At 56.1% G+C, this 15,970-nt stretch overlaps 1 protein-coding gene across 1 annotated transcript in view; it reads left to right on the top strand.

Moving 5' to 3' along the window:
* The window catches only part of ANO1 (anoctamin 1), an 84,789-nt gene that overhangs the window by 43,804 nt on the left and 25,015 nt on the right, over window positions 1-15,970 (top strand). Inside the window, exons 13-19 of the mRNA XM_024749273.1 lie at window positions 4,873-4,938; window positions 7,422-7,549; window positions 9,617-9,694; window positions 10,615-10,689; window positions 14,030-14,231; window positions 14,405-14,516; window positions 15,669-15,726. Coding sequence (XP_024605041.1) covers window positions 4,873-4,938; window positions 7,422-7,549; window positions 9,617-9,694; window positions 10,615-10,689; window positions 14,030-14,231; window positions 14,405-14,516; window positions 15,669-15,726 — 719 coding nt within the window. The remainder of the gene's footprint in view (window positions 1-4,872; window positions 4,939-7,421; window positions 7,550-9,616; window positions 9,695-10,614; window positions 10,690-14,029; window positions 14,232-14,404; window positions 14,517-15,668; window positions 15,727-15,970) is intronic.

Here is a 15,970-nt window from a genome sequence, read left to right as displayed (position 1 = left end):
ACAGATTGCCCCTTCCCCACGTAAGCATGGGGGTGTGTCCTGGTCCATTTTCTCTGCAGCTCCAGCCTACAGCAGGGGCACTGAAGCCCATAAACACAATCTGTACCCATTGTTCTGTGATTCTTTTTTTTGTTAATTCACGTGAAATTTACATAAATTAACTGTCTTAAGTGCAGCGGCATTTAGTACACTCACCGTGTCCTGCCATCATTACCACCATCCTCCCAGGTGGCACCCTGGTGCCCATTTAACAGTCTGTCCCTTCCCCCTTGTGCCCACCCCTGGCAACCACCAGTCTGCTTTCGGCCTCTATGATGGATTTATCTGTAGGTATTCTGGGTGCTTTGTATAAAGGGAACCAACCATATGTTTTGTTCTATTGTCAGCCACTTAATGAGAAACGGTGGAGATCCTTCAGGTGAGCCGGGTCGTGGGACCGCTCCTCTGTCGAGCCCCTTGCCACGGGTGGGCCCTGCCCTGGGCTCCGCGGCGTATCGGCTTATGGACGCCTCACCGTAGGCCCCACGGCGGGCACTGTTATCAAGCCCATTGTACACACGTGGAGACTGAGTCTGGCAGGCAGGTGGGGGGGGGCGCGGGCCCATGCCCAAGCTCATACCTGCTTCGAGCCATGGTAGATCCAGGGTCCATCGCTCACCTGCTGCCTCTGGGCTCCTCTACAAGAACGTGTTTGTCTAACACTGTGTCATTAAAACAAGTGTTTGCAGGGAGAAGCCCAAACACCTGCTTGCACCCTGGCCTGGGTTCCCCCTTCGCTACCTGCGATTCCTGCTGCAAGAAGCTCAAACACCTGCTTGCACCCTGGCCTGGGTTCCCCCTTCGCTACCTGCGATTCCTGCTGCAAGAAGCTCAAACACCTGCTTGCACCCTGGCCTGGGTTCCCTCTTCGCTACCTGCGATTCCTGCTGCGAGAAGCTCAAACACCTGCTTGCACCCTGGCCTGGGTTCCCTCTTCGCTACCTGCGATTCCTGCTGCGAGAAGCTCAAACACCTGCTTGCACCCTGGCCTGGGTTCCCTCTTCACTACCTGCTGCACTGCCCTCTGGGCTCTGGATTTTGGGGGGATGGTCTTGTCTCCTTGGCCCCCTCGTATGGCTGCTGGGGTCAAGGCCATCTCTTCATGTCTTTTGTACCCTGCACAGCTTGTCCTCATGTGGGCGGGAAGCCACACCCCTAACCCCAGTGGATCTTGGGGTCAGAAGTCCTGGATCGAGGTTTCTGCTGTATATTAACCAGTCACCTGACTCCTCAGGGTCTCAGTTTACCCATCGGTGTGAAGGAGTGCGTTATCTCTGCGCTGAGGGCTTGTGGGTGGGATGAAAGGAGATGCCCCAAGCATACCCAGCACCTGACACCAGGTAGACACCGCGTTACGTCTGTGTGATGTAGTTGGCACGTCAGCCAGGAGAACTATTATTGGGTATCTTGAAGGGAAGGGATGGGAGCCTGGCAGGACCCGCTGCTGTCCACATGGCTGGTATGGAGAGGGAGGGCTGCAGGAGCACAGCTGCAAAGGAGGGGCCCTCGGTTTTCTTCCTGCCTCTGCCCAGTCCAGTAGCAGGTGAGTTTTCACACTGCTCAAGATGCCTGATTCTGAGCTGAGACCAAAGGACTGCCCCCAACTCAGCGTGAACCTTCCCCATTGCCTGTCCTACTGGCCAAGCCTGAACGTCACAGCTCCGCCCCTTTGCTGCAGAGCAAAGGCGTGGCAAACTCGGAGCCCGAGAGCCCAGGCAATAGGGCATAGTGGGGTCTGTGGCCCAGCAGAGAAGGCACGCCCAAACCTTGACAAATGGATTGTCACTCCTCGGCTCCAGCCTCCTGGTGCCAGAGTTTCTGATTTTTAAAGGAGAAGCAGGAAACTCATGATTTTATATAAAATGCCTGCATTTCTTAAACATAGCCGAGCACAACAAGCCTTGTCTATGTACCATCTCCACTCCTTGGCCTCCAAGGTGTGACCTCAGGTCCAGTCTCGGTCCTGGTCAACCTACAGATACCCCTGGGAGAGGGCCCTTGTATCTATCTTAAGACATTTAACAGTAAAATTCTAGAGCAAGAACGCCTGGGTTTAAATACCAGCTGCCTAGCTGTGTGACCTTGGACAAATTACTTAACCTCTCTGTGCCTCCATTTCCTCATCCATAAAATGGCAATACAAGTTTTGCTGTAATCACCAGACTTATTACGACTATAGTTGTTATTCCCGTAAAGAAAAGCAAATATCTGTGCAGGACGTCGGTCAAGTGTGGTGGTTAAGTGTAGACTCTGGGGTCAAATAGAATTCGGTTCAAATCCCAGTCCTGCTGCTAACCTGAAGTTGACCTTGGGCAGAGCATTTAATCCTCTGAGTCTCTGTCCTCATTTGTAAAAGAGTGAGTGGAAATCACTCCTACTGCATGGCGTTGTTTTGAGGGTTCGTATAACTGGTGTCGCTAAATCACTAGCACAGAGCCTGGTGCAGGCTGAGTCCTCATTAAAAGGTAACAGTTATCACACTGCAGGCTGGTGAGTGGAGGGAGGGGGAGGTCCAGGAGGTAGAGGTGTGGGTCGGTGAGCCTAGGAATGGGGAGACATGGGGAGGCTGAGACAGGGAAGGTTAACAGGCCAGCTTCCCTGCTGTGCATGGAGCCAGCCCTCCTCCCCCACTCAGCCCAAGGTCTCAAAGGAGGCCTTGCCACGGGCAGGTAGAGGAGGCCGGAGAGGGACAGCTGTCAGAACACAGTGAAGGAGAGACGGGCCTTCCAGAACTGCTGGCGGTGTGGGAATGGGCCCCAACCAAGGGCCTCCACTACAGTGACCCAGGGACACGTTGAAAGAGACAGGAGGAAACATCCTCACACCTTCCTTCTTAGGAGGCGGTGCAGGCTGCAGATGGGCCCGCCCCACCAGCCATATGTGTCTGCTGAGAGTACATTTGTATCACAGGGAACTACATTTCCCAGGCTCCCTTGCTGTTCCATTTCCTGGAAGGCTCAGCCAATGGGAAGCCCTGATGGGGGGGGCTCAGAAGGCGGGAGAGAAGTCAGGGTATTTCTCTTCCTCTTCCTCTGCTTCCTGGGGCATCTCTGGCAACGGTTTTGCCTTCTCCCTGGCTCTACCTCCCTCCAGAAAGCCCTCCCTCCATGATCCTAGCTTCTTCTGGGCAGCTCCAGCTTCTGGCTCTGGGGACACCACCTCCCACGGTCCCGCCACCCCTAGATAGGAGCAGCTTCCTGCTATCGCTAATCTCTGGGTGGTCTCACCATCCGCTGCTTGTCTTCTCAGCTCTTCCATTGTCTACGTGGCCAAGTCCCAGGATTAAATTACCCCAGTCCGAAAGACCTAAGAGGTTCCTGTTTCCTGGCTGGACCTGGTTGGTACCGTAGCTAATACTTGATGAGCAGGTACCCGTTATGTGCAGATATGGGCAAGCTCAGAGGCCCTGTTCTCACCTCACCTTAATGGGGAGGTGGGCATGTTCTCTGAACCAGGAGGTGAGTCAGATTCAGACCCATCTCTTGCCAGGTCCAACGCCTGTATTCTTTCCTGGTGAAGGATGACATTGGAGAATTTGCACTAGAGTCCTCATTGAATGTCCATCTTGACACTGCCACTTATCAGATAAGCCATTTAATTCCGCCGAGCCTCAGTTTTCTCATCTGTAAAATGAGGAAAATTATAGCAGCTCCCTCCTATGGTTACTGTGAGGTTTAAATGAGATTAATACTTCATGTGATAGCTCTTTCAACAGTGCCTGGCACATAGCAGCTCAAGAATCCGGAGCTCTGGTTAACTTTATGGCCACCCTTATCACTACTCCAACCCTCAGCCTCTGCTGATTTTTCCTTGTGGGTGGGAAGAATTAATGATAAATGTTTCAGTCAGTGGTATCTCCATTTGCGAGTGTCTACTCATAAAAGCCATTCATTCATTCAGTGAGTTCTCTTGAGTCACCTGTTTGTGCCCGACACTGGGCTCTCCATGGGGGACCCAGATGACAAGGCCCCATCCCTGACCCACACCCCAGAAGGGCCACGAGACATGGGACAGGGACCATAATGGAAGGTGGCATGAACAGCATGAGCAGGAGAGGTCCCAAGAGGAGTTGGTTTCTTCCCTGACACTGAGGGGGATGATTGGAGGCTTCCTGGAGGAGGTGGCATTTGAACTATGCTTAGTCTGTTGGGAACACAAAGCAGGATGTAGCAGCTAAGACTGCAGCTCTAAAGTCAGGCCACCTGCAGGGGTTTGAAACTTGAGTGAGTGACCTTGGCTCCCCTTTCACTCTTTCTGACCCCACCTGTGACTTGGGGTCCCCAAGATCGATGGAGCAGGATGGTTAAGAGCAAAAGCTCTGGGACCAGCCTGCCCAGCCCCTCACCGGCTGGCAGAACAACCTTGGCTGGGACTCGGTTTCCCTGTGCCTCAGTTTCTTCAACTGTAAAGTAAGCAATAGGGACTTCCCTGGTGGTGCAGTGGATAAGACTCTGTGCCCCCAGTGTAGGGGGCCCGGGTTCGATCCCTGCCCAGGGAACTAGATCCCACAGGCAGGCTGCAACTAAGCGTTCGTATGCCACAACTAAGGAGCCGGCGAGCCACAACTAAGGAGCCCGCCTGCTGCAACTAAGACCCAGATAAATAAATAAACCAAATAAATAAGTTTTTTTTTTTTTTTTAAATGAGGAATAGATGATCCCTGCCTCGCGGGGTCAGTGGGAGAGCTGAACAGTTTAATTCATGTGAAGTTCTTGGTCCAGCACTTGTTGCCCTCACTTACCGGATGGTGCAGAAGGGGAGAATGCTTTCATGTCATCTGAGGTCGTGGGGCCTCTGAGCCCCTAACTTCCTGGCTTTCCTCCCTCCCCGCAGCCGCCACCTTCATGGAGCACTGGAAGCGGAAACAGATGCGGCTCAATTACCGCTGGGACCTCACATGTGTCCCCCCCCGGCCCCCACCCTGTTGCTTCTGGGAGGCTCACGAGGAAGCCCTGGTCCTAAAGCCCAGGCGAGGCTGCTCCCTGCCTGCCTCTCAGTTCCCATCCCTGCTGTTTGAATCCCCCGCAGTTGCCGGGGCAACCGTATGATGTCTGTTCTAGTGTTTTTGATCTCCATGCTCACATGGACGCACCACCCAGCAGCGTGGCTGGGGACTCAGGCCAAGGCTCACCATGCTGACCTCATCCTGTCTGGGGGCAGCACCGCGGGTCTGGGGAGGCGATCACCGCCACCCATGAGGCTGAGTCCCCAAAGGGAGCCGTGAGGCTTTGCCCCGGGTGCCAAACCCACGATCCTCAGAGCCAGCTCTTGGCCTGCAGTCGGACATGGCTGAGAAGTGGGGCAGATCCTTCACTAATAGAGGGCAGCCACGTACTGGGTATCTGCATGCACCAAAGAGAAGGGCATTCGGGATCGAATGGCCACTGCGATGGCGGGTGGACGCCCTTCCCCGGGGTTGCTCAGGAGAAACTTTGCCACGGCCCCATCCCGAATTGCCAGCTTCAGCCAGAATCCCCGTGATATGAGTGGGAATAAAAAGGAACAAGGCCTCCCAAATAGCAGAGCCATTAGGTGTGGCCACAATGACCACAGCTTCATGTTATGAAATCTTTTGCTCAGTTTTTTTAAAGAGAAACTGCTCATCCATTTTCACTGTGATGTGAAAATCTCTTCCATCATCTTTTTAAACATCCCTATTATTGTATTTCCCCACACACGCACTCCCTCGAAGACTGGGTCACTTTTCAGCCAAATGTGTAACTGAGAATCCCCTGTGCAGGCTCTGTGCTGAAAGTATTGTCAACAGACAAGGGTGCTAGTTTGCTGGAAGAGGCACCAGCTTAGTGGAGATGAGATGGCCTCTGGGACCAGGCTGTCCTTGCACCGCCCTCGCTGTGTGACCTGGGGCAAGTTGCTTAACCTTTCTGTGCCTCAGTGTCCTCACCTCTCAAACAGGGGTGCAGGAGTAGGGTTTGAGGGGTTCTCCCTGGGTCAGCAGATATAAAGCACTTCAAGCAGGGCCTGGCACCAGCGGGTGTCCCTTAACCCATCTCCCACCTCCGGGTTCAACCTCTTCCCCAGTGCGTCTCATCGTCCTGTTTCACAAATGGCGGGACCGAGGCTGATGCAAGGAGAGACACGCGGCTCCTTAGGGGCAGAGACAGGCGTGGAACTCCATCCCCCATGACAGGCCCTGGGTCACCTGTCTGCCAGAGCGTGTTCTAAAGATTCAAATAGAATAAAAAGCAGAGTGTTGTCTTGTTATTTTGGAAGTAGATTTAGAGCATCCCTTTTCACGATGTCCCTGGGGTTGGGGCAGTTCGATCCCTTGGGGACCCGTCCCGTGAACTCTTCAACCTGAGGTCTCAGACCCTAGATGGTGGGGTGGCGATCAGAGCCACTGGGCACGGGTCCCCAATGACCCTGAATGAGTCCCCGAAAGCAAGCCCCCCACGGCTGGCCAGGGCCTCTTCTGGGGTTAATCACCCGACACGAAGGGGCAGCCTCTCCACGACATGACCCCAGGTGTCCGCTCTCGGAGCAGAAGGAAGCCTGTACCCAGTCATCTGGCCTGTGTGTTCCTTCCCTGAGTCTAAGACAGCTCAGCCCAGCACTCCCTCGGGAATTCCCTAGACCATGTGACCTGCAGAAGCAGCAACACACACGGTCACCCTAAAGCAGCATCAGCCTTTAGTGAGCCCTCCTTATGCACCCACGTCCAGCTACCTTCATCCAGGTTCTTAAGTAGATCATCTTTAGCAGACGTAGCCTGTTTCTTAAAAAAACAACGCAAGTAATGAAATCTTTTTGTTTTTGTTTTACGTTTCTGGTTCCCGGAAGGAGGCTGTCAAGGTTTGGAATTTTTTGTCACTCCTCTGTCTTCCAGTAGCCTGTCTCCCTGGGAGAGGGACCTTCTCACACACCTGATCCGTCTGTTTCTGCTGAGCGGTTCCCTGCAGCTCTTCCATGGCGTGCAGGGGTCTCCGTTTCCTCCCCCACCTCTGGGTCTCTCTTAACCCCTGTTCTTCTGTTCCAGTGCCCTTCGCTGATCTGCTCTGGGCTCCCCCGAGGTCTGGTGCCTCTGGTCTGCCCCCGCTTTGCTGACACTTCCTGCCATCTCTTCTGACCCCCACGGCTCCAGATGGGATATTCTCAGGGGCCAGTTCATGGCTGGGTGTTCAGAGTGAGTGGCCTGCAGGATGGGCTGCAGCCTGGTGCAGACTGACCTGCCTGCAGGACACAGAGCCCGATTCTGTGGCCTTCCCAGTGGGCTAGGGTTCCCCACAAGGTGGAGAATCCTGGATGAACTGCATACAACGAGTTCTAAATTGGAAATGGTACCAACAGCCAGCTAGGAACTGGCCTCAAAGGGTGTCCAAGGGAATGTCTGGGCTGATTTTGCCATGCGTGCTCCTGTTGAGGGTCTCAAACTCACAAAATTAACAAAGGCTCCCCGCTGACTTGGTTTCTTTCGCAGGACCATCCCAGAGCCGAATATGAGGCCAGAGTTTTGGAGAAGTCTCTTAGGAAAGAATCCAAAAGCAAAGAGGTATGGTGGCCGCTGCCAGTTGGCTTTCCCAGCAGTAAGACATTCTACATGCATCGACATTTCAGACCAGGGATCGGCAAACACTGTGTAGTTGGGGGGCCGGCCCCCACACAGGGCCAGATAGTAAATATTTTAGACCCTGCAGGCCTCTGTCGTAGCAACTCAACTCTGCCATTGTAGGATAAAAACAGCCATAGACAACAGGTAAACAAATGGGTCTGGCTGTGTTCCAAGAAAACTTTATCTATAAAACAAGCAAGGGGCCGATTTGTCAAACCTGCTAGAGTAGAGATCTACCTTTTTGATCTATCCTGAGGGTGATCTCAAACTTCAGCCAACATTTCAGCATCAAGAACCGAGTAGCTTTGCAGCTTTTTTGCTCTGGGTGGTCATTATGTCCAGCACTCCAGTTCTACATTGAATGATGGTTGGAAGGGTTTGCCCCAACAGGGTCCCTGAGCTGCTGGCCAGTTCCTTGTCTCACCCACAGACCATGAGAATGAGAGAGAGAAGTGCTTTTGTGATGTTCCTGAAGCCGTCGCCTTTTTTTTTTTTTTTTATAACAAATGCCTTTCTTTTTCCTCAAAACCTCTCATTCAAATCGGCAGTCATGTTTGCAGCCTGAATTCTCACAAACCTCTGGGGGTGCTTTGGTTATTTTTTTAACGGAGGTTCTTTATATGACATGGGACAAGCACAGAGCCCCCGGGCCCTTGTCCACCTCTCACTGAGGCTGGAAAGTCAGGTCTTGAAGGGATGGGGAACAATTGTGGGACACTCTTCCCGGATCCCGGTGTTCTGTGTCACATCTGCACCCTCGGCCTCTGGGAGTGACCAGAGCGAACCCCTGCATCGATCTTTTCTTGTCATTGTGTCCCATGGACAGAGTTTGCTGGTACAGAGTGGCTGGGGGTCCCAATTATCAAAAGTCCCCTCCTGGGGGGGCAAAGTGGGTGCAGCAAAAGCCCCTCTCGGGCCCCAGTTCCCGTAACAGAGCAAAAAGCCCAGCCCAGTCCTCCTGCAGCCAGAAAGCAGGTGCACTTCCCTGAGCTCAGAGTCTGAGAGGGACCGAGGGTGCAGAGAAAATAACCACAAAAGCGTGAGTCCTCACCCCAAATGAGGAGACTGGCCTTTTAACTTAACACATCAGAACGCATGTCCCGAGCACGTTGCCTTCAGCGCGGCCGCCCTGTGGCCCTGAACCAAGGGCTCCAACAGCCCCCCATGGGCTGCGTCCCCTCTCCTAAAGGGAGAGGCGTGGTCGCCGCTGCTCTGAAGCCCCCAGGTCCCCATGGTGAGCCACCACGACCCGTGTGCAGCATCCTGGCCCCCTGACAGTCCACCCCACGGCTTTACGGTGGCCCCTCGTAGCGTGAACGTGGATGGGATTTCATTCCTTCCTAAGGAAAAAGGGGCTCAGTGGCCCATGTCACATCCACTTAAGTCAGGGGCTCGACCAAGCCCGAGTGCCGGGCCTGGGCAGCCATGCCAGATTCCCGGTCACTGACCCGAGCTCTTCGATCACAAGAGTGACAAAGATCGGGGTTCATTTCTGCCAGCCTCTGATGGTGACGCCAGGCCCGGAATGCCTCCGTGGGGCCACACCCTCTCTTGATTTTCCCCTCCATTTCCCTGGCTCCCAACTTTGTGGTTTTAATTTTTCCCCCAGCTATGGCACCGAATTTGTTTAGGAAAGAAAAGATCCACCCCTTCGTTGACGCGTTAGGATTCTGAGCGTGGCTTCCTTCACGGTGGCGTAAAATGCTCAGGGTCACCCTCGCCTTTACATAAGATGCACCGGCTGAATTACGGCCGCCGTCTGGTGAGAGGGGCCCCCTGGAGCCCACCGAGCTTCCAGGCTGGAGTTTTCATTTCCATTACCTTTGTGGCAGCCTTTCTTTTAGAATGTGGGTCTCTGCCGTCTCTGATGGGTTTAAGATGCCCAGAGCCTGAATCAGCCCCAGCAGCCGGCACAGCCAGGGATGCGCTGGCTGCCCAGGGGGCCGATGGGAGCCTGGGTGGCGGTCTCACCCCACGGTGCTCTCTTGTTTCCTCCACCCGCCCCAGAAGCGCCGGCACCTTCCAGAGGAGCCAGCAAACAAATGGAGGCAGAGGGTTAAGACAGCCATGGCGGGGGTGAAACTGGTACATGTCACGTCGGGCCGTCGCGAGGCTTGAGTGTTTGCAGATGACCGAAGTCCACTGTGTTTTCCTCAACCGACTCTGACTGCTGTATTATCCTTTTAACATTCACACCCACGTTGCTTTGCCTTCCTTCGGCACCCACGGGCTGTGACGTGTGTTGAGGTGTCTCTGCATGGCTGTGGTGGGTTTGTGGGGGGAGCTCGGCTGTCTCTGGAGCTTGTGAAACGTGCCTGTCACAGCTGCCTGCCAGTGGTCCCTGGTCTCATTAACACGCATGCCACCTGCCCTGGAATGCGTGGCCTCGGGTGTCATGCCTGCCAGCATTCTTTGACCTCGTCCGTGCATTTTTCCCATTCAAAATCCACCCCATTTTTGAAACATCCCAGGTTAGCAACAAGCGTCCACTTCAGGTCCCTCCAGACCCTGCTGTCCCTGTGCCAGAGCCTTCGGACCACGTGTCCCCGCTCTCCGCCGTCGCTACGTGGCGGGCAGCCTTTGAACTTAGAGCGCTGGTGGCTTGTTTCAACTTGCTCTGCAAAGGAAAATTACTCTTATGGTCTGGGTGGCGAAGGAAAACAGCTTAGATCTTCTGGCCTTGGAAAGGAGACCTTCAGCCACGAAAAGGAGTCCAGGCTTCTCCCAGACGGGGGTCTGATCATCTAATTTAGAAAAGCCTCTGGCACCATCACGCCCCGTACACAGAGGACTCACTTTTTCAGACAACTATTATTTCTATCATTTCCTAGCATCGTTTCATCGGGAATAAGGCCCCGGATGCCAGATGTTTGCATTCGCTCATCATCATCTTTTTTTAACCGTGTTTCTGTTGTCCAAGTTGTTCACGCCCATACATACGTGCACACACGCATCTTCCCACTGGGATGGTCCCCACTGCTGACCCAGCCCTGTTCGTGTTGCAGACAGACAAGGTGAAGCTGACCTGGAAAGACCGGTTCCCAGCCTACTTCACCAACTTGGTCTCCATCATCTTCATGGTGAGCTCTGGGAGGTAAAGGAGGGAGGTGTACCAAGGTGTGCGGTGCTCACCTGGATGGGGCCAGCCATCCTCGTGGCAGTTGTGTTCATCCCAGGCTAGGCAGGGTGGTGGGGGGATTCCACCAGCCCCCTAAACTGGGGAGGGGCCAGGGTTCTGCAGTGACCCCCCAGGGGGCTTCCCAAGCCCTAGGCCCCGTGCGGTGGTTTCCTTTCGTCCCTGACACCCATCTTTCATTCTGAGAGTGACACGTATAAGTAACTAGTCATTCAAACCTAGGAGTTCACAGGTATTATTTAAGACAAAACGGAGGGCTTTTAAAGAAAACCAGTAAGTGAAGAACACACAGGACAAAAATCAGGACGATGCCACGCAGGTGACAGAGGGCCGGTGACGCCAGGTTCATCCGGCCGCTGCTGATTTGAATGAATTGCCAACTCTGTGGCCGGCTCTATTAGGGGATTTTAATCCCCAGTTAATTGGGCTGCATCCCTGGAAGGCCTCAGGCCCATGCTAGCCATGCTTTCATTCCCCCCACAATGGGTCAGGGCCACCTGTGGTCACTGTAGCGATGACCTTGCTATCAAGGTCATCCGCATGGCTGCTGTGGACCAAGGGCTGGGCTGTGCCCAGTGGCCTGAGGGCCTCACAGCTGCCTGTCCCCCTCCTGCTGCTGAGGAAACGGAGGCCAGAGGTCTCACCCCCTCCCCAGACCAGAGGCCAGGCAGACAATCTGCCCTGAGACACCCCCCGCCCTTCCGTATGAACTTGGAGACACACAGGTGGGCTTGCCTTGGTTTTCCACTGGGGGTGGCATCTGAGGCCCCCTAACCTGAATAGTTGGAAGCAGAGGGAGGACTCCGTTTCCCCTAACACTCTCTCACACGGCAAGAAGGACCTCTCTGATGTAAAGAGATGTGTGGTGGGGACCCCCAAGACCACGGGTTGGGAGCCACTGGGGGGTGGGGGGAGGGCCGTTGGGCTGTCAGGATGACTGGGTGGCAGTGGGCCCAGCCGTGTTTTGAGGATCCTGGAGCACACTCCCCAAATAGCACAGGAGTGCTGGCGGGGTAACGTAGGATGACGTGGTCCCTGCCTGGAGCATCCACGGGGCTCACCCGACGGTGGACGGGGTGCGGGAAATAGAAGACTCAGGCAGCAAGGTTCAGCCCCTCCTGGCAGAGAAGCAGCAATGTCAGCACGGAAGGTCCAGCGAGGGGGCGACAGGAGGTGGGAGGCTGTGGGCCCTTCTGCGCCACAGCAAGTTCGGGCAAGAGCCCTCGTGTTACGGGTCACTTCCTTGAATAGTCTCCAGGCGGTTTCGAGTTTCTCTCGTAATAAGGATCAAGATGGTGGGCAGTGGAGGGCTGGTCTGGCACCTCCGTCAGGTTTCTCTGGCCTTCTGCACACCTGTCCTGTGCCTGTGTCCCTCTTGGTCACAACATGGCTGCCCCACCTCCAATATCACCTCCACTTTCCAGGCAGGAGGAAGGGGAAGGAGACAGAGGCCAGCGGAGGCTGCCCCTCTTTGAATGTGCTTTCCCAGAAGGCCTGCCCACACCTCTGCTTGCATCTGGCCCCCCCGTCTGAAGAGGGGCGGGGAAATGGGCACATTGTCACTGCCGCAAAGGTGGGACAGTGGGTTAGGGAACTAGCTGGCCCTTGAGGTCCTGGGGACCCCATCACAGATGAATCGGTTTTGTCCTGCACTCGGGAGCTTCCTTCCCCGAACAAATAGCAGTCAAGCACCTACAAGGTGCCCCCGTGCTCCTGACCCTGGAGATGCTGGTATGAACACAGTGGCCAAACCCTGGCCCTCACAGCCCTTACCTTCCAGAGGGGGCATTGCACCCAGGAGGGGACACAGCTATAGGGCTTGTCATGGGGGTGCACCGGCCCTCTGACAGGGAAAGGCCGGTGCACCCCCATGACACCTTGCTGAGTCACCCTGCAGGCCTGGTGCCCCGTCTGCACCTCCACGCACAGGCAGGAGGGACGTCCCAGAGCCCAGGGCAGTGCCTTCCCCTGGGAGGGGCCTCTTGGCAGGAGCGAGGGATTTTCCCAGGAAAGCCTGCATTCCAGGAGCTGGGAGCTGGCGGGGAGAGGTACCCACACCTCACCACAGGGGGCCCGCACTTCATCAGGACGTTCCCCGGGCGTGTGTGGTCACCGTTCAGTCGCCCGCAGATATGGACAGCTACAGAGTTACTGGCCCGAAATTTACAATAAGAGCTTCCTGGGAGATGCCCGTCGCTGTGGCCTCCCTCTGGGGTGAAGCAGCCATAGCCCTTCCAAGCTGCAATCAGAGGCACACAGCATGGCTCAGTGCCCCTCCAGGGCTGTCCTGGGAGCCTCGAGGGGCCGTTCTGTCAGGGGTGGGCCGCCCTGCACAGCCTCAGCGGGAGTGACATGCCCAGGACCCTGGACACACAGAGGGTGCAGTGCAGTCGGGCTCGGGTGACAGCCCTGCACAACTGCCCTCCATTCAGTGTCCCCTCAGGACTGGGATTTGCAGGCATCCTCACCGTTAGGACAGGACAGAGTGAGGACAAGGTCTTCCAGGGCGAGTCAGGGCCTTGGGGGATAAGGAAGACGAGCCCAGGCAGACACACGGCTCCACACAGAACAGACTTGTCAGCCTAGCCTAGCCCGGCCTCTCAAGCGACCGCCAGTCCAAGTTTTAGGGAATGTTCTGGTCCCACAGTGGTTTGGGCAAGATGAGGGTCTCGTTCCCAGGGACAAGCCGAAGGGTGTGGGTGGCTCCTGGCGAGGTTGGGAGAAGGGACCCCATCCATCTGTCCCAGCCAGGCCTGCAGCGTTGCCAGTGGGACCAGACCATCCCACGCCCCACCCACCTCTTGCAATAGCATGGAGAACGTCACTGCTTCCACTCAGGGTCATCCAGGCTGGGGGGAAGCCCCCCCTGTAGTCAGCCTGCCGTCACACAAGCCAGGCAGCTTCTGGGGTTGCAGCGACCCTAAGTCGTGTCGGGGACAGTGGGCAAGACGTCACGATGCCCCATAGCGAGTGGCAGAACCTTGCCCTCCAAGCTTGGTAGGCACACCTGGAAAAATCCCAGTTCACGTGCTGGGTGACCTGGCCTGGTGGCGCAACCTCTCTGAACATGTCTCCTCTTCTACGAAACAGAACCTAGCCACTCATTCATCTGTGAAGTGAGCACCCATAAAGCCCATGGCATTTGGTGGGTGACAAGAAACACCCATCTTGGTTTTGCAGCGGAAGTACTCCTGGGTGGGGGGACAGCTGGACCCAGGGAGCCGGGGTAGGTTCCGATGGGCCCAAGGGGACCCAGCCAAGAGCATCCCCTCCTCCCTCCGCAGATCGCAGTGACCTTCGCCATCGTCCTCGGCGTCATCATCTACAGAATCTCTACGGCCGCCGCCTTAGCCATGAACTCCTCCCCCTCCGTGCGGTCCAACATCCGGGTCACTGTCACGGCCACGGCGGTCATCATCAACTTGGTGGTCATCATCCTCCTGGACGAGGTGTACGGCTGCATAGCCAGGTGGCTCACCAAGATCGGTGAGTGCCCTGGCCGAGCCCTGGAGCCAGGCGGCCCCAGGTCGCCTCCCTCCGGCTGTGGGGCCTTGGGCTGGTCACTCACCCTCTCTGAGCCTCACTGCTGTGACAGCTGAGGGAAGTGGTCAGCCTGGCCCGGGGCAGTGGCTCAGCGGCGCATGTCTCACTCCTTCTAGAGGTTCCAAAGACGGAGAAGAGCTTCGAGGAGAGGCTGATCTTCAAGGCTTTCCTGCTGAAGTTCGTGAATTCCTACACCCCCATCTTTTACGTGGCGTTCTTCAAAGGCCGGTAGGGGCTTCTTCGGTGACTGAAACACACTGCTTTTCCACAGTCCAGTAGAAGGCTCCCCTCCCTCATCTCTCTTCAGGTGGGAGGCACCTGGGCCCAGGGCAGAGCAGTCAGTGTGGCTCCCACTGCCACCGAGTTTGGGGGGAGAGGCCTGGCTCCCGCTGGGCCCCCAGGGAGCAGGGTCCCCTGGGAAGCAGGGACCCTAGACGTTGGGGACTCCAGGCAGCAGGGACCCTGGGAAGCAGGAACCCTAGACATCGGGGAGCCCAGGGAATAAGGACCCTGGGAAGCAGGGACCCCAGGGAACAGGGACCCCAAGCAGCAGGGACCCGGGAAGCAGGGACCCTAGACATTGAGGACCTCAGGGAACAGAACCCTGGGAAGCAGGGATCCCAGGCAGCAAGCTCCAGGGGTTCCCACAGTGCGGGGGATGAGGGCTGCAGGAGAAGATACAGGAAGGGCAGCCGCTGGTGTTCCAGGCTGGTGGGGGGGTGAACCCCATGCCCTGACCCTCTGGAGCCGTCCTGGGTTTATCGGGGCCTGTGGCCCACCCACCAAGACTCCCCACCACCCCTCCGCCTAGAGGCTGGCAGGGCTGATCCCAGAACCCCTTCCGAAGTCACCTTCCTTGGCATGATGTGATTTATAAGTACCACTCCACCCTGGGGTCCTGGAGCTGGGCCGAGGTGCCCAGGCCCCGCTGAGAACACCCACATCGGAGCAGGCTCTCAGAGGCCCCCTACTCCCTCATCCCACAGGAGGCTGAGAGGTGGCCTCAGGGACCACCCGCACCCCAGCCGGTCCACAGCCTCCAGCGTGGTTCCGTGACCCTGCCACGGCGGGTGGCGCCCTCTGCCCTTAGGCTGCTGTACCTTCTTCCCTTCCTGGGCTCCTCCCCTCTATCTGCCCTTCAGCCTCTTGGTTTCCCGCTGAAGCTGTGTTTTCTTACCCACCTGTTGGTTTGGGAATCACATGAGCGTTCGACCGCCAGAAAACCCCTGTGGCTGATTCTTAGTCGGTGACGTGGGCGGAGGGAAAAGCCTGTGAGACACGGGAGGCTCTGACCTGGGGAATCATGACACGGCCCAGTCCCCACCTGGGGGTCCCCCCGAGCCCGCTCTCCCCTCTCTGAATGACCCCCAATTGTTGCAGGTTTGTCGGACGCCCAGGTGACTACGTGTACATTTTCCGTTCTTTCCGGATGGAAGAGGTAACGAGATCGTACGCGCTGCTCCGCTTTCTTGGTTCCGTCCTCACAGCAAACCTGACGGTTCCCTGCCCTGAGAGACCCCTGCTCTGTTCTCCAGCTGCAGGGATGGGGCTTCGATCTCCTTTGGCCTGTCCATATAGGATTACCCTAAAAGGAGAACATCTCTTCAGGGTCATGGAAGCCAAAAAGTTACACCCGCTTTTTTTTTTTTTTTTTTTTTTTTTTTTGAAGCCCCTGAATTTTT

This window comes from Neophocaena asiaeorientalis, unplaced genomic scaffold, assembly GCF_003031525.2.
Source record: "Neophocaena asiaeorientalis asiaeorientalis breed wild unplaced genomic scaffold, Neophocaena_asiaeorientalis_V1.1 scaffold43, whole genome shotgun sequence".
Classification (NCBI taxonomy): domain Eukaryota; kingdom Metazoa; phylum Chordata; class Mammalia; order Artiodactyla; family Phocoenidae; genus Neophocaena; species Neophocaena asiaeorientalis.
The sequence above is the reverse complement of the archived record's forward strand: the minus strand, read 5'-3'. Positions and strand labels throughout refer to the sequence as shown.